Source organism: Ambystoma mexicanum, chromosome 4q (genome assembly GCF_040938575.1).
Source record: "Ambystoma mexicanum isolate Mex_15411 chromosome 4q, UKY_AmexF1_1, whole genome shotgun sequence".
NCBI lineage: Eukaryota > Metazoa > Chordata > Amphibia > Caudata > Ambystomatidae > Ambystoma > Ambystoma mexicanum.
Genome location: NC_090928.1, coordinates 443,414,593 through 443,432,602, shown reverse-complemented (window position 1 = coordinate 443,432,602; position 18,010 = coordinate 443,414,593). Strand labels below are relative to the sequence as shown.

General features: G+C 50.1%; 1 protein-coding gene across 4 annotated transcripts in view; it reads left to right on the top strand.

Annotated features, from left to right (window-relative positions):
- Positions 1-18,010, top strand: part of LOC138467775 (uncharacterized) — a 700,943-nt gene that overhangs the window by 601,295 nt on the left and 81,638 nt on the right. For all 4 annotated transcript variants that reach the window (XM_069608016.1, XM_069608015.1, XM_069608014.1 and 1 more), the window contains 2 exons: positions 2,618-2,695; positions 13,761-13,838. In XM_069608016.1, coding sequence (XP_069464117.1) covers positions 2,618-2,695; positions 13,761-13,838 — 156 coding nt within the window. The remainder of the gene's footprint in view (positions 1-2,617; positions 2,696-13,760; positions 13,839-18,010) is intronic.

The window sequence follows — 18,010 nt, the reverse complement described above, 5'->3', positions numbered from 1 at the left end:
AGTGAAGACGCAGATACATTTCATATGCTATGGGCATGCGATCATTTAACAGCAGACTGGGCTGGGGTACGAGACGTACTAGATGTTATGTCAGGACAACCCGACTATGTGATAAGTTGGGGTGGTGGAGAAAATGAATCCTACATGGAGCAAACTGCTAAACCGCAGCCTGTTGCCGGCAAAGCGAGCGATTCTGATGAAATGAAAATGCAGGAAACCACCCACAAAGAATGACTCGGAGAAGGATATGTTATGGGTAAATGATTGTGAGGAAATGTATGCTGAACTTTTACCCATTCAAAGTCGCCCCAGAGACATATGGAGCAGATACAAGCAATATCTATCTGACAAAAGCATGGAAGAAACGTGTTCAGACGCAACGTAGTAATATGTACAAATGTACCCTTGAAATGTAATGGTAAACAATGACAATGTGTACAAAGTGGTAGAAGGAAATATGATGATGCACATCTGTACAAGTTAAATTAAAAGTTAAAAAAAAAAAACACCCCGGGAGCCACGTATCTACACGACTCTGCAGCATTCCTGTTCCCATCTGTTCTAGAGCCATGTGCCCCGAACCTTTTATATGCGTCTCACCATCGGTCGGGCTGACCACTACACCAGTTGTACTCTCCACATACTGGAGGAGGACAGCCACGGCGACAACGGTGTTGTGGGATACACCAGTGAGAGAAAGGGGTTTCAACCTTCCACGGCAAGCAGTATTTCTTTGCCACCTCATAATTTTCCACATCGATTGTCTTAATTAAAATGTTTTCCCAGAGTAGCAGAAAGGATACACTCAGAACTAAGGTTTCATGTGCCTTACAGGGTTCGCAATTTTTCCCCTTGGTGAAGGCTGCCATCTTTAATTTCTACAACTTCGCTGCCGAAACACAACCCTGACAAGGGGGCACACATTATTCCTTCTATTGACCTATTTTCAATTATGAATATACCTCGCCATATCAACTTGCCCCCTGTCGTGTGGGCATAAATTGTCTCTGATCAAGGCACAAATTGTTTCTGATCAAGGACCTTTCAAGGCATAATCACTTTCGGATTAAGGACTCCCTCTAACTCCAAAGAATAGACTTTGAAAACTCAGGAATTGCAACATAAATAGGTTTTTGCACCATGGCACCATTTGCCACATGATGAAAATCTCTTTCCTTTTGAATGTTTCTATTGAAATTATTACATGAGATACATGTTTTCTATCTCTTTTGAATGCTCTTATTTATTAACGTAACAGAATCAGTTAATCTAGATTCGGAAAAACCTTTCAGTTTAAAATGACTCACGTTTGAAGGTTTGTATTCATGTCTTTACATGATAAAAATGTCTTGCTATTGAATATGTTCATGTTTGCTCTTCATGTGTTACTATTAATTCCCTTTGCAGATATTTCCATCGTTGGGGCTACACTTTACCCAAATCCTTTTTGTTACCAATCTCACTGTTTTATTGCCTTGTTTTATCATTAGCTTTTCAGGTCTCCAGTACCATTTTCTTTGTTTTGTATTGTCTGTTCAACATGTGCACAATGTGTTTACAAAAAAGTAAATAGATAACTTCTATTTGAACTACAACACCTGTTGGGTTTTCTGCGTGTTTCTCTCTGGCACTTAATGCAAATGATTTGATCATTTGTTTTATTTAATCATTGGTTGAACCAGTTAGGCATCAAACAGTATATCCACTTTGGTTGTCACCCTTGGTAGCAGTACTCTCATCCTTTGATTATTCTTATAACCAGAAGGGTTTGAACCCAAGGAAGCCCTCAGGAACAAGGCTATGGCTTTGCTTGGTCAAAGGATTGGTCCAGGGTTCATAAGTACTTCGGACGTTAAGGTCCTTTGGAGAATAAAGATTGATCAATGGTGCTCACATATGAATAGGGATTGCATACTGGTTGGCTGTGGTCATAGTAACCGTCCACTGCTTTTAGGTAACTGTAATAACCTCATTAATGTGCCAACTGATTTGATACCATATATTAAGAAGATCCAACTATAGAGAGTAGCCTTTTGCATCTCTGTCTGTCTTGATTCCCAGTTTACGTGTCCTTTACTTATGGACAATTGTATTTTTATGTGATTTGTGCCTGGGTGGACACTGATATGTAGTAAGGTTTACTGGTACTTGATGTATGTTTATGTATTATTGTCAAGTTATCTTTTGAGTTATTGTCATTTGGTGTGGTTATTGTTTTATTTTTGACAGCTCCCTTATGCCCATGTGCCAATACGGCACTATATAAATACATAAACATAAACATGGACATTTTAGGAACTTGGTAACTGTTTGTTATTATTATAAAATGCGTTTTAAAGTGATTTTTTATTGTTAACTCTGTATCTACGATATAATCTTACTGGAGATAGAAATGTTGTTTATATTGTTAAAAGTTGACATTTGTTTTAACCAAATACAATAAAAATAAATAATGTGGTCGCTATGATTCCATTCAATGCAATTCCTAATTGAGGACATGCCTAACAAAGTGATAGGCCAGGTTGCATTCAATAAATGTCATTGTCCATATTTTATTTGCCAACATGTTTTTTCTTAAAGTCGTTTTAACAATGGAAATGTTTCAACTCTTTTGCAGAGGCAGTGTGATGAGTGGTGGGATTCATCCAAAAATGATGATGGGAAAATTCCATGGAAAGCAAATGTTAGGAGAAGGGTAAGAGATAAACATTTTACAATTGACTCTCATCAAGAATAACAAAATACTCATTGATAGCTACATTTCAGCAGAGCACAGTAAACTGATTTTGAGAAAATGCAGGTGGAGGGTTCAACAAAAAACACAAATCTAAAATTTGAAGTGTTTACCAAGATCATTTGACAGAGTCTCTGTCAAACAAAAGTGTAAGCTTCTCCTTACAGAAAGGAACATATTACGATACCTATTATGAGGTTATAAAGATGAGTGTTTCAAAGTTAATTGGTACTGAGTACCAGTTACCACAGTTTGATCCATTGGTGGCCCATTTTTGGTTTTGATGAAATGTTGTGGCACCTGTGCCACAAAAATGCAGAATGCATTGTTACAGAAGAGGGAGAGGAAAGGGGAGCTCTGAACGGAGAATATCTGGTTGGCATCCAAACTGCAATGCTATGGCATGGAAATGACAGATCACTAATGTTTCTTTTTAAAAACTCCTACACAGTACTACCCAATGAGGAAATATTTGCTCCAATCAGCAGCTTTGTAAGAAGCAAATCGGGAGCCCGGCTTTCCATTTCCCAGCCGTGCAGGGATTTGTAAAATAGCATTATTGGGCTAGTTTATGCTACCCCCCCACCCCCCACACACACACACTTGCGCTATTTCACGCACAATTCGCCTACTAAAATCCCATTTTGTTACAGGCGTGCTGGATTTTGTGCAGCAGACCAGTTTGTTTAGTCGTCCTAAGGCTGCCTCTCCACCAACACCCAACGTCCACTATCTCTACCCCCACCCCCACTCTCTTTACCTCCATCCACTGCACTCCCACTCTTTTTATCTACACCCTCTCCACCACCAACACGTGCGCTAGGTGGGCTATGAGTCCTCAAAGGCTGCTTTGTTCTTCATGTTTTCTGACCCCAACCAAGTACCACTACCCACCTGCCCCACCCCCACTCTCTCTACCCCCACCCACTAACCTTCCCTCCCCCATTCTCTCTGCCAACCAACTCTTTCTATCCACACACCCCCATACCCACTCTTTCTACCTCCACACACCCCCACTTTCTCACCCCCCACTCTCACTACCCTGACTCACCCCCATGCTCTCTATCCCCACTCACCTCCATGCTATCTACCCCCACTCGCTCTATCACCACCCCGCCCCCACTATCTCTACCTCCCCCATCCATGCCTCCACTCTCTCTAGTTCCCCTGCCCACCCCCCACTGTCTGTTGCCCACCCCCTCTCTCAACATACACACACTCTCTCTACCCCACTCATCTCCCATTCTCTCTGCATGCCCACCCTCTTTCTACCACCAGTGGCCCCTACTCTCTATGTATACTCACCATCTCTACCCCAACCTACCTGGATTCTCTCTACCACCCAACCCACTCTCTCTACCCCAGCCTCACTCTCTGTACCCCAACCCCACTCTCACTAACCCCACCCACCACCCTACCCCCACACACTGTCTACCGCCACCCACCCTACACACACTGTTCCTAAAACCAGCACTCTCACCACCCCACCCATCCACGCTACAAACCACCCCTTATCCCCACTCTAACACCCTACTTCCACTCTCCCTACCCCCATGCTCCCAGCCTACCCCCACCCAACTGACCCACAGTCTCCCTACCCACCTTACCCCTGCTCTCACTACCCCCACTCTCCCTAACCCCTCTCACCCACCGTACACCCACCCACCCAAACCCATTCTCTCAACCGCCACCCGGCCATCCTACCCTTGCTCTTTCTACCCCCACCTACCCTACCTGCACTCTCTCTACCACCACCAACCTACCCTACTGGAACTCTCTCCACCCCACTGACCCACATTACTGCAACTCTCTGTACCCCCACCCTACTGTAACTCTCTCTACCACCACCCACCCAACCTACTACCACCCTCTCTACACCAACACTCTTGACCCCTCGCAATCCCAACTCCACTCTGTCTATCCCCACACACCCCACCCCCACTGTCTCTAACCTCGCCTTCTCTACCCTATCCCACTCTCTGTACCCTATCCCAGTATCACTACCCTTCCCCCACTCCTTCTAACACTATTCTCCCACCCTACTCCACCCACCTTACTGCCATTCTCTACCTCCAACCACTCACTCTACCCCCACTCTTTATCTCCACTTGCCCACTCTAGCTGCACTCTCTCTTCCCCAACCACCCAGCCTACCCCACTCTCCTTACCCTCAGCCACCCACCATAACCCCGCCAATCCTACCCCTACTCTCTACCCCACATCCTACCCGCACTCTCTCTACCCCCAAACCCCCACACTCCCTAACCCCACCCACCTTACCTCCACTCTCCAACACTACCCCAACCCTCCCACCCTACCCCCACTTTCTCTACCCCAATCCATCCAACTGCCACTCTCTCTACCCCACCTACCCAACTCTCACTCTCTCTACACCCACCCATTCTACTCACACTCTCTCTACCCCCACCCACCCACACACCCACCCTACTCCCACTTTCCTGACTCCCACCCTACAACTCTCTCAACCCTACCGACCCACCCTTCTCCCAAATTATCTACCTCCACTCACCATCCATACTCCCACTCTCTCTACCAGTAGCCACACACCCTACTCCAACTCTCTGTGCACCCACCCATGTCACAACCATTCTCTCTATCCCTACCCACCTACTCTCTCTCTGTACCCCCTCCCACTCTCCTCCCACTATCTCTACAAACACCCACCCAGCCTACTCCCACCCTCTCTAACCTGGCAAATGTGCTGTGTCCAAAAGAGTTTGGTCAAGGCTCCTGAATAGATCATGTCAGATCGGGAGGATGGCCTTATCAATGCCGGCAGCAGTTTTCTGGAATAACCTTCCACTGACCCTGCACATTTAAAGAACCACCTTGAATTCAGAAGAAGATGAAAGATGTCCTCTTGAATATATCGATTAATTAGTCACAATCTATGGTGTTTTCAATTCTACAGTGCCAAGAAGACCCTATAAGGTGTACAGGCACACTGTAAGCTATTACATAATATACACTATGGGCCACATTACGAGTCACCCGGTATGGAAATAACGGTGGCGGTAAACCCGCTGCCACCGTTATTTCCATACTGGGTGATTCGGAGTCATGCCGGCGGAAGTGTCATTCCCGCCAGGTCTGACCTGGCGGGTTTAACACCGCCCACCAGCAGGCGGACGTGCAAACACCGGCACCATCACAGGATGGTGTTGGTCTTTCCATAGTCCGCATTCCCATTGAGTTCTATCGGACTCAAAGGGAATGGGATTTACCGAATTCCGCCTCTGGAATTCCCAGGTCACCGGGGTTGTAATGCCCCGGTAATTCCGGGAATCACGGAGGCAGAATGGTAATTCGAGTCTGGCGGTAACCGAGCCGGAAAAACCGGCAGGTTACCGACGGACTCGTAATGAGGCCCTATGACTACAACTGGGCTTGTGGGACTCTACTGTTATGTATACCTGGCAATTGATGCTATCACAAATATGAGATGGCAATTCTTGGCTATATGAGGCTGTACTGGCATATGAAGGAAGTGCTGTTACATACCCTATGATGGCTCTGTTGGCACTGTTGGATGTGCCTCTGGCATATCAGAGCCTCATTTGAGGCATATCAAGTCTGCACCATAGTTAATATATGGTTAGTAGCTTAATAGCCTTTTGTCTGCTTCAATTGTATTTGTTATTTTCTTTATCTTTCATTTATTTTTTTATTATTCAGTGAATGCCATTTTAGTACACTTAGTAATAGACACAGCAACATTATTTAATCTGCATTTTGATGGAATGGTTTGAAAATTGTTGAAGGGGGGGGCGCTGTTGAGCAGCCGGCAAGATGGCTGCCTAGCTTCCCAGCACCGTGACCCGACGGCTGAAAATCTGCCAGAATCAACGGTTCCCTCCATCATCCAGCGCTGGGAGCGAGCGTATTGTGTTGGACAATACTTGCCCAGCACACAGATCCGTGCCTGGGTGAAAATCGGAACCCCGGGGCTGTGAGAGACCCCTTCTCCTTTGGGGCCGGGCACCCGACGGCTGGGGCCTGCTCGGCCGCGAGTGACTGCTGCGGGGCCTGCCCCCTGTGTCCTGCCGGACCAACGGTCTGCCGTCTTGCGCTGCTCTGCGGCGGGCCTTGTCGTCCGGCAGCGTTGTGTCCTGTCATCCGGAGTGCCGGGCCCAATCTCCTCTCTACTTGGCCTCCAGCGCGTCCGGTCCTCGGCGCGTCTCTGGGCCGGCGCCTCCTCCTCGCCCCCGCTCTCCTTGTGGCCGGGTGCGCCACCGCCTGCCGCTGGCCCGCGCGGCCCGTCCTCTCGGCCCGCCCCTGGAGGGGTGCCGGTGTGAGGTCGGCGTTGCCTCCCGCGACCGCCGGATCCTTGGACGCCACACCGCGGGGGCTGCTGGAGCGCCCCCCTGCACTGCTGTCTCTGTCCCGGACCCGCCGGGCGATCCCTCCGCTGGAGTGCACGCCCCTGGAGGGGCTGCTTGCCGGTCCTTCTGCCCCGGGAGCGACGTGGCCCCTGCAACTGCGCCCTTCCCCCCGCCTGTCCCTTTAGGCTGGAGCCGCGGCGCTGACCCATACACCGCCTGACCTGCGACCCGCCTACACACCCCACGCCCCGGCACCTGGCGGCCGGGGTCGGCTGGGACCTCTGCAGAGACAGAGACCTGGGACTGCCATGCACTGTGCCCGTGATCTCCAGATATATCAAGTCTAGGGGCACAGTGGACTCTCCACGTGTTAAGTGGCCACGGGCCTACAGGCCCTTAAACAACTACGCTAACGTGACTGGGCGGCCCCCCTGGCGGTCCGGGGTGACGCTGCTCTTCTCCTGTGGGCTACCATTTATTTTTCTTTGCTTGATCCACTGCCTGAGCACCTCTGTGGTTTCCCTGGACTGCGCATCTAACCACCGGAACCCGTCAACTGCGACCCTGGATTACGCTGCCCATTACTGCTGCACTAGTGCCCTGAGGCCCTCCTGGCCCTGCGGCGCCACTAGCTGGTTTATCCCCAACCACTTGCATTGCGCTGGTGCGACTCTGGGCGCTTCACCACCCTCCTCTCTCCACACTGTGCAACTACTTCCTGCGCCCTGAGTTTGCTAGGTGCCCCCTGACTGTGCTGCCCCTCATTGCTGGCTCTGGCTGCCTGTACTCACCTGGCTCGTGGGCGAGCGCCGCCTGTCACTTTTTCGCCCGGGATATACTGCCGCTTGGGACACTTTGCCTGCCCCCCAGAGTGGGCCCGGTGCCCTGGAGCATACCTGCTGGGAGAACCTACTGCAATACCTGCCCTGCTGTTCTAAGTGTGCCTCCAAATATGTCCGGCAAGGCTCGTGGGGCTAACAAGGCTGGAGCGATGGACAAGTTTGCTAAATCACTTGCTAAACAGGATCAGGGTGGGGCTGCCCTCCCACAAGACGACCCAGATGTATCCTCATGTTCTCCACAGCCGGACCTCACGACACTCATGGAATCTATGGCAAAAAACTTTGCGTCATTTCATGAAAAATTGGATGACATAAACGCAAATGTAGCCTCATTACGCACCAAACTGGACCAACACGGCACTAGGCTGGTCGAGGCCGAGACCAGGATTGGGGCCACTGAGGATGAAGTACATGTGCTCCAGAGCACGGTCTCCGACCTGATGCGTGATATGAAGCAGGTCAAAGCGAAGTGCGATGATTTAGAATCCAGATCCCGCAGGAACAATATACGCATTGTGGGGGTTCTGGAGGCGGCCCTCAAGGGCAAGATGGAACTCGCAGAGACCTCCTGGGGGATCCTCAACTTTCCCCGTTCTTCAATATTGAGCGCGCCCATGGTTCACTGGCCCCGCGCCCCAAGCCGAGCAACTTCCCCAGACCAATTATAGCCAAGGTTCTCAGCTTCAGGGATAGAGACCACATCCTACGTCTAGCCCGCGAAAAAGGGGAACTGAAATTTGAGTCCCAGACTATTCGGATCTTTCCAGACTTCTCGGTCAATGTCCAAATGGAGCGCAGACAATTTAATGGTGTGAAGAAATTGCTTAGAGAAAGGAAAGTGGAATACGCCATGTTGTTCCCTGCAAGGCTGAAGCTCACCCACCGTAATAAACTGTACTTTTTCACGGTCCCTGAAGAGGCGGTGAAATTTATCGAGTCCCATATTCCTGTCCCTGGTCCGGCGGACGACCCTGTGGATGAGGGTTGAGTCGGCCTGCCCTGCACCCATTACCTGAATAATTTATGGTGTCATTGCCGCGCTTGCATTTTCCTTGTAATTTCATGTATCCTTTCTTTTGTGCATTCATTGATTGTCGTAACTCGCTGTGAAGTCTCATGAAGCGCAACATGGGTCACTAGTGTGTGATCTGTTGGATACTGCACCTTGTCTGGGATCCTCTATTTCAATACCCTCTGCTTACTGTACTCTACCATGGTGCTCCCTCTACAACTTATCATAGTTACCGCTGCACGATATTTTGTGCAGTCCACCGTTCAACCACCGTAATCGGGCTCACGGCAGCAGCGACCCCCGCTGCGGTTGCAACGCCGAGTTTGGCTTGTTATGTTCACTGGTTGCGCCCCTGTTGGGTGCGGGGGCTGGCCTTGCCCCGTTGGGTTTGGCACAAGTGCCTTGGAATTTTGGGTGGGCTTTTGGGCACTGCTGTGTTTGGGGAGGCAGTGAGGGAGGGGGTGGGCGTAGTTTGGGGTTACTATGGCAAAAATGGTAAGGCAGTGGTAGCTTTTGATACGATGCAACAGGCCGCTGTATTGGTGGTCGGTACTTGTTCAACATACTTTGTCACACATTACTCGGATCCCCCCTGAAGGGCTACTGAATGGCTATTAGGCTAATGTCTTGGAATATTAGAGGGTTCAGCAACTTCACGAAGGCACGCAGGATCACAGCTTATTTCCAGAGGCAAGGGGTCAAAATACTTCTCTTCCAAGAAACCCACGCTCTCGCTCATCTCTCGTCCTCTTTTGCCCCTGCATGGGGCTCCAATAAATACTATACGGTGTTCTCCTCACAGTCCAGAGGTGTCCTCACCTTGATTCACAAGTCCTTGGAATTTTCCCTTCGCACCAGCCATATAGATGGCCATGGCAGATTCGTGATCCTCCACTCTTTCCTTGCTAACATAGAATGCCTCCTGGTCAACACATATGCCCTATGCATTGATGCACCCGATTTTTTTTACCACATCCTTGACATCCTCCTAGGATATGTTGGGGTTCCTGTTATCTGGGGGGGGACATGATCTCATCCTGGACACCGACTTGGACAGATCCGGTGTTGCGCCTAGAACACTGTCCAGAGCCGCTCGTCGCCTCCATGCACACATGCTCACTGCCGGACTGGTAGATGCCTGGAGAGTACTCCACCCATTGTCGAAAGAGTTCACATTTTACTCCTCTGTCCATGACAGCCACTCCAGGATTGATCTTTTCCTTCACTCCGCGGGGCTCATGGGCAAAACGCTTACCACACAGATTCTGCTGCGCACATTATCCGATCCCTCCCCGCTCACTCTAGACATCGCCTTACACCCGGCCCTTCCCCAGCACTCCAACTGGCGGTTTAAGTCAGATGCACTGCATGATATTGTCTTCAAGGCTGACATCCTCGCAGATATCTCCTCGTTTTTTGATAATAACAAACGCCACAACACTACGGATGGGGTGAGATGGGAGGCCTTTAAGGTTTTCATCAGGGGCATGTGTATCTCTAGGGAGACTGGGGTCCTGAAGGACATTAGAAACTCTCTGCGCCGTTCCGAGTCCAGACTCAAGGAGCTGGAGCGCGAGCATGCGACCACCCCCTCTCCACCCAAGCTTGCACAGATCAGAACTGAACTAGATGCGTTCGAGTCCTTTGCCCTCAGCGAGATAAGATACCTTGCCCGAACCGTTGCGGCTCGGAAGTATGGTGAGGGAGAGCGGCCGGGCCGTACCCTCTCCCGCCTCACCCATGCTGAGGGTGGCAGGGCTCAGATTGATAGTATCATCGACAATGATGGAGTGAGGCACTGGTCTGACCACCCCATTCTTGGGACCTTCACAGACTTTTATGCTACCCTTTACGCCCAGCAACCAGAGCATAGCCCGCAGGACCTGGACGACCTCCTAGACCGCATCCCAATGTCCCTTATTTCCCTAGCCACCAAAGAACAATTAGATTCTCCCTTCACCCTTGACGAGATCACCGCTGTAATTTCGGCCCTCCCTAAGGGTAAAGCCCCCAGCCCAGACGGTCTAACCGCCGAGTTCTATCAGGAACATGTTGCCTTCCTTGCTCCACGTCTTCACGAGGTTTGGGAGGAGTCGGTGCGTTTTTCTACCCTCCCCCGGTCCCTCTGCGAGGCTCTCATCACTGTGCTTCCCAAGCCGGGTAAGCCCCCGGATGAATGTGGCTGCTATAGACCTCTGTCCCTCATCAACACTGATACCAAAATCTTTGCCAAAATCATAGCAAATAGGTTCCTCCCCATCATGAAATACCCGATCCACCCAGACCAGAGTGGATTTGTCCCTGCCCGTTCCACGGCATTAAACATTCGGCGACTGTTTAACATTATTTCTAGAATTGACCCTCATGCCAACGCTGTGGCTGTGACGCTGGATGCCCAAAAGGCGTTCAACATGGTCTTGTGGCAATACCTTTGGGCGGTGCTGGAGAAGATGGGGATCGGCCCATACATGATGTCCTGCATTAAACTATTATACACTGACCCCGTGGCCAGGGTCCTGGTTAACTCCCATCTGTCGGCTCCCTTTTCCCTCCATAGGGGGACGCGGCAGGGGTGCCCGTTTTCTCCCTTGTTATTCGCGATGGCCATTGAGCCCATGGCGGATAGTGTGCGAAACAAACACGGGCGCAAAGGGATTTGCCTGCGGGATACCCCTGAAATGATATCACTGTATGCCGATGACGTGCTTTTATACATTAGAGACCCCTCAGTTCACCTTGACCCGATCATGCGCGAAATTATCAAAATTGGCACATTCTCGGGCTTCACCATAAATTACACTAAATCAGAAATCTTTCCCCTCACATCCGCAACTTCCCAACCTGCATGTGAATTTCCTCTCAAATGGGCGCCTGAGGGCATCAAATACCTGGGGGTTCAGGTGTCCCTCTCAAAATCCTCCTTACTGTCCGATAACTACAGGGCTGCCGCGCAATATGCCGATGCCAGGATGGAGAGATGGCAGAACCTCCCCCTCTCACTATCAGGGAGACTGTCCCTAATAAAAATGATAATAGTCCCGAAGCTCCTATACATATTCGCTAACGTCCCACTTTGGCCCGGGAAACAGCATTTTGCGGACCTGCACGCGGGATGTGCCCGTTTTTTGTGGCACTCTGGTGCCGTGCGCAGAAAGTGGCAACATATGACCCTACCTTATGAGAGGGGTGGCTTTAGTGCACCTGATCTCACCCAGTATTGGATAGCCGCTCAGGCTCAACATGCTACATATTGGTACCATCACCAGGACCCCTCCCGCATGTTAAGCTTGAAATCCTGGCGACCGAGGAGGTGAATGTCATGTCCTTGATCCTTTTTCACTCGTATCGCTCGGAGGCCCCTGCTGACCCAGTGGCCTCCACCATAAGGGCGTGGCGGCAGATTCTGATGCCTGGTTCTGGCTCCCCCCGTATTACAAATGGCTTCCCCTCTGGTCGTTCCCTGGCCTCACCCCCACACAGAATAGGCTCCTTATGCGTCACTGGTCGGACCTGGGATACAGATCATTCTCCGACCTGTTCCCCGATGGGAAATTCATCACCCCTGATACCTGGAAACCAGGGCACTCCAAGTCCTCGCTGGAGTTGCTGCAATACCTCCGACTTAGGGCGGCAGTCCAAGACATGTGGTCTTTGTATCCGGACGAACCCCCTGAGTCCCCCAAGGTCTGCTACATTGCCAATTCCGCTGGTGGTAAGGGCATTGTGTCCTCCCTGTATAAAATGTTAATGGCGCGAGCTGTTGAACCCCCCACACTGTTCGAGATGCTTGGAGCCGTGATCTGGGGTTAGACATCACGGATGATATGTGGACCAAAATGTGTATGCATACAAGCAAGGTTTATCTTAATTCCAGAGTTAGATGCGTTCAATACAAGCTACTCAATCGCCTGTACTACACTCCCTATGCGATTGGGAAGTTTGCTCGGGATCAATCCCACCCCTGTCAAACATGTAGATCTAGCGATGCGGACCATGCTCACATGTTCTGGTCCTGTGGGGCACTGGCCCCGTTCTGGGATGCGGTGCTTGAGACTCTCTCCGAGATTGTGGGGTTTTTTGTTTGCCCTGACCCCCTGTCTCTTCTGTTCGGGCTGTGGGAGGGAACTGAAGCGAAACGGGAGGCTAGGTTTCTAAATGTGGCGGCGATTGTGGCCAAGAAATGCATCCTGCAATGTTGGAAGCATAGATCCCCCCTTCCCTAGAAATGTGGCTGAAAGCCCTCACCTGGACACAATCTTGTGAAGAAGACTACATTAACATGTTGCCTAGTACTGCTCGACCTAAAAACATATGGACAGAGTTTTGTAGCTATTTGAACCGTAAGGTGGACCTGGAGCTCCTATCATCTCCCCCATCTCCAGATCCGGAGACGGATCATACTGCACGATAATGCCTTTATTGTTATCAACCTCTATCAGGATCATGTGTGGCCTCCTGTTAAATCTGTCCTTTATCATTCATGTTTTAAATATGTAATGTGTGTTGTTGTTGTAACCTGTACTGTGCCAGCTACTACTTCTTACCAATAAAGAAAAGTTAAAAAAAAAAAGAAAATTATTGAAGTGCTTTACACAGCACATACAGTTTTGTTTAAATGTTATGTAGATCACTTTAGTTAATATATTTGACAGACTTTATAGTAAGGTATGGCTAGCTAGGCACTGTCTGGCATTTCAAAGAATGCAAAGATACCCTGAGGAATTGGGTTCTGTCCTTTCCCTGTGTCATGTGTATTTGTTAATTGTAATGTACCATAAGCACACCTTATTTTTGGTTACATTACCTTACATGTATTATTTGTTTTTCAGAGACATTGAAATGAGTAAGGATCATGGCATGGAAAAGAGTTCGCAACATTTCAGTCCAGCAGGAAGGCTTGTGAAAAAGTAAGAATTAGAACATTTAGAATAAGTTCGCTTAGCAAAGGAACATTCTTGAAAGTAGGCTTGAGAAACCAAACAATTTTTACTGGAAACATTCTTATACAAAGATCTTAAAATCATCCAATATCTATAGCACCTGAGGTGATTTAACTTGTGCCTTAAGCTCCACCCACACTCCATAGTAGTCACATATTGGAAAAATGTTCTTTGTATATTCCTTCAGCTCTTATGTTATTATCCTAAGTTCTGCTGTTTCAGTGGGGTGAGTAATAAATAAGTTAGCCTTTCTGGATTGCCAAATTGTTGGGCCTGTGAGGCCCCCGTAATAAGGATGCGACACCGGGATGGAACTATACGTCTTTCTTATTCTCTTCTCGATACATACTGACTTGGCTTCCCCCTTAACTCCTCCCCACTCCCACGTCATGCCTGACATGAGTCCTGTCTCTGTCTTAAAGACACGGTGCCTGATAACATCACCCCCGGACAAATGTCCTAACGTCCACTTAGCATTCTTCCACTAGACAAAGCACCCTCCTGATGGTTCGCTGGGGCCTGGTTCTTGCATCGCCACCCTGGGTCGAACTGGGTGCTCCAGCCAGCTCTGACAGGTGGTGAGGGATTTCTTCTGGTGGAGTCCATAGGTCGTCCCGGGATTCACGAGGCTCCGGATCAGGGTCAGAAGGCGGAGACCTTTCATCCTCCTTCTTGACAACATGCTTGAAGAGGGAGCTGTTTCTTGTCACTTCCTTTTCAGCGTTGGCAGCTGTGACCATGGTTCCATTGACGGGTGTAATGTGCAACGACTTTGGTGCAAATCGAGCATCAGTCTTCCTGGACATCGCTTGCTGCACCCACACTTTGTCCCCTATGTGGAACCCTTTAGGCCTGGCTCTTTTCCTCTCATCAGTGTCCACTCAGGCTTTCTCCTTCCGCTCTGTATCTCTTCTTAGGACTGCCTGGTCCACTTCTGGCTGGGTCATGGGGTGTCTCACGATCCGCGTGTGAACGTCGTACTTCATCATAGGCTCGGCCAGGGTCTTGTTTGTCGCCTCATGAGGAGTGTTGCGGTAGTCACTTAGCAAGCGACAGAGCGCCTGATGTGGGTCAGCACCTTCAATGCGGGCCCTCTGCAGCATCTTCTTGATTGAAGCCATAAATCGCTCTGCCATACCTTTGGCTTGTGGCCAGCGGGTTGTGATCTTCTAATGGGGGAAGCCCATGTGTTTTGCAAAGTTCGCAAACTTGTGTCCACTGAATGGGGGCCTGTTGTTGGACTTGATGGTGACAGAGATTCCCCGTTTGCTCACTATCCCGTTGAAATTCTCTGCCACGTGGCTGAAAGCTGTGGATGCTGTTTTCTTCACGATGGGGAATCTTGAGTGCTCGTCTGTGAACAGCAGAAGGTACTCCCCCAGCTCTAGGGGTCTGTAGAAGTCGACGTCAACCCTCTCCCAGGGATGGTCAGGGATGAGTGTAGGCTGGATTGGAGCCGGGGCTTCTGCTCTGCATGCATTGTCACGCTACGCAGTTCTTCACTCAGCAGTTGACCATTGAGTCCAGGAAGGGGAACCACATGTGACACTGGAGCTGCCTTTTTGTGTTATCAGCACCTCTGTGTCCCTCGTGCGCCTTCTTGATAACCTCTGATCTGATGGTCGCAGGGATGACGAGTCGGCACCCCCTCAGTAATATCACCTTGTACTTCACGGCCAGTTCTGTGTGTACCTTGGCAAGTCTTTCCAGATCGTCCCTGCACGCGCCTGGATGGTTTAGTATGGCCCGGCGATAGTCCTTCCACCTGTTGTTCTCCGTCAGGCAGATTGCCAGTGCCATGGAGGGGTCTGGCACAGAGGCTGACGCAACTGCTTCCAGTGATATAGCCGGTGGAAGCGCATTTGCCGCTACGTAGTTGATATACTCTGTGTTCCCAGGTCTGGATATCGGCTTGCCCGCTGGATGTCTTGATAAGTAGTCGGCTGGGTTGTTTTCACCTCCTGGTGTGTGAATGATTTCAAAGTCATATTCTTGGAGCCTGATGCCCCAATGCTCTATCCTGGGGGGCATTTTGTTCCTGGGGTTTCCGAATAGGGAAAGCAGAGCCTGATGGTCCATACTGAGTGTGGACTTTTTCCCTATTACAAAGTTGTGAAAGGGCTTGCATGCCCACACGGCTGCCAGGCTCTCTTTATCAGCCTGTGAGTAGGCAGACTCGGGAGGGGCCAGTGCTCTGCTGGCGTAAGCAACAATGTGCCTGTGATGGGAATTAACCCTGTTTGTCAGGGCCACTATGGCTTGAATCCGGGCTTGAATCCACAACGATCTCAGTGTGCCACTCAAAGTAGGCCAACCTCTGGACTTACGCCAATGCTAGTTTAATGGTGTCGAACGCCTCCTGACATTCGACTGACCAGGCAAACGTGGTATCCTTCTGTAGCAGGTGGCGCAGTGGCTCAGTGATGGAGGCATAGTGTGGGATATATTGAGCAAAGTACTCAGCCATCCCCAGAAACGATTGCACGTCAGCCACTTGAGTTGTTTCCCGCAGGTTGAAGATGGTAGAAACCTTGTCAGGATCCGGGGTCATGCCGTACGCAGAGAACATATGCCCAAAAAATGTCAGTTTGGTTTTGCTGAATTAGCATTTGTCAATGTTCAGGCCCGTTCCTTTGACAGCTGTGCAGGTTGCGAGCAAAGCGTTGTCGTGTTCCTCTCGAGATTTTCCAAAGAAGAGGATGTTGTTGCTGTTATTCAGGACCCCACGTATTGGTCTGATGATCTGCCTGATTGCCTCCTGAAAGATTTCAGCCGCCGATGAGATACCAAAGTTGAGGCGCTTGCACCGAAACAGGCCATCATGGGTTGCGAAAGTGGTGGTTCTCCTCGAGTCAGGATGTAGTTCCATCTGATGATACCCTTGGTTTAGGTCTAGTTTGGAGAAAAGAACTGATTTGTTCAACTGTTCGATCATATCTTCCATGCAAGGTCCTGGGTGGCATTCTCTCTGGATGGCGGTGTTGGCCATTCTCATGTCCCCTTCCTTGGGCACGATCACTAGCGGTGAGGCCCACGGGATCGGTTCTGTGGCTGGTTCGATGATGCCATCATTCAACAGCTGCATGAGTTCTCCCGAGACTGCGGCCTGCAGGTGGAAACCCACTCTCCTCAGATGGTGCGGAACAGGTCGGACTGATGTGTCTATGTGCAGCTTAACGGGGGGAACTTTCATCTTCCCCAGCCCCTTGCAGAGGAGCAGGAATTCCGCCAAGATTGTGTCCTTCGTGATGGGATAACTGGATAGGTATTCATGCCCCATTGTGCAAACAAATTCCTCTGGCTCGCCTGGGGGTGCAGTTAATTGTATTGTCTCCTTCATGGACATGTATGTAAATGAGTACTAGACAGGACGCCATGTGGAAACTCAGGAGACATCTCCCTTTGGTTGGGCTTCGGATCACGTGGATGATTGTAGTAATAACCAGCCGTTTGTGCATGAGCCGCCTTCTGAAGTGCCTGATCGAGTGGAGGGGAAGGTCTGCTCCCCACTGGAAGATCTTGGACGCTGTCTGGATCAGTGTCGGCCTGTCGAGAAATTATTCTCTCCCATTATATTAACGGTGTCCCCTAAGTCGACCAGGAAAAAGAACTGTTCACCACAGATGTTGACAGGTATCCTGGGTGCCTCTCTCGCTTCTCTGTCATCCTGGATGAGGTTCACATATTCGTCCTGCCTATATTGGCCATAGTATTCGCCTTCGTAGACGAGTCTGTGCGCCGCTGCCACATACGGATTTTGACATGGCTGAGGTGGTCCGTCATATTCATCCCTGAGATGCAGACTTTGTTCATACGCGCATCTGGTATGCTGGGTTGTGCGGGGTCCGACTGAACATCCTTTACTGTGACGGAGGTGGTGGTTGCAGTGTGGGGAAGGGACTGCCTTGTCTGCGGACTGACTTAAAATGGCCCTCTCTGCCGCAGTTGCCGCATCTCTGAGAGAGAGCGGGACACGTCCCTGAATGGGGGAACCCACCCCCCAGCGGCAGCACTGCCTCTGCATCCTGGGGGGTGTCTGGTACCCTCCTGCAGTACCCCTGTCCCCAGATCTTTGACTGGTTCGCTGGACCGCTGCAATGAGTTCGCTCTTGCCTGGTTTGGAGGTGGTGCCCCCCCGA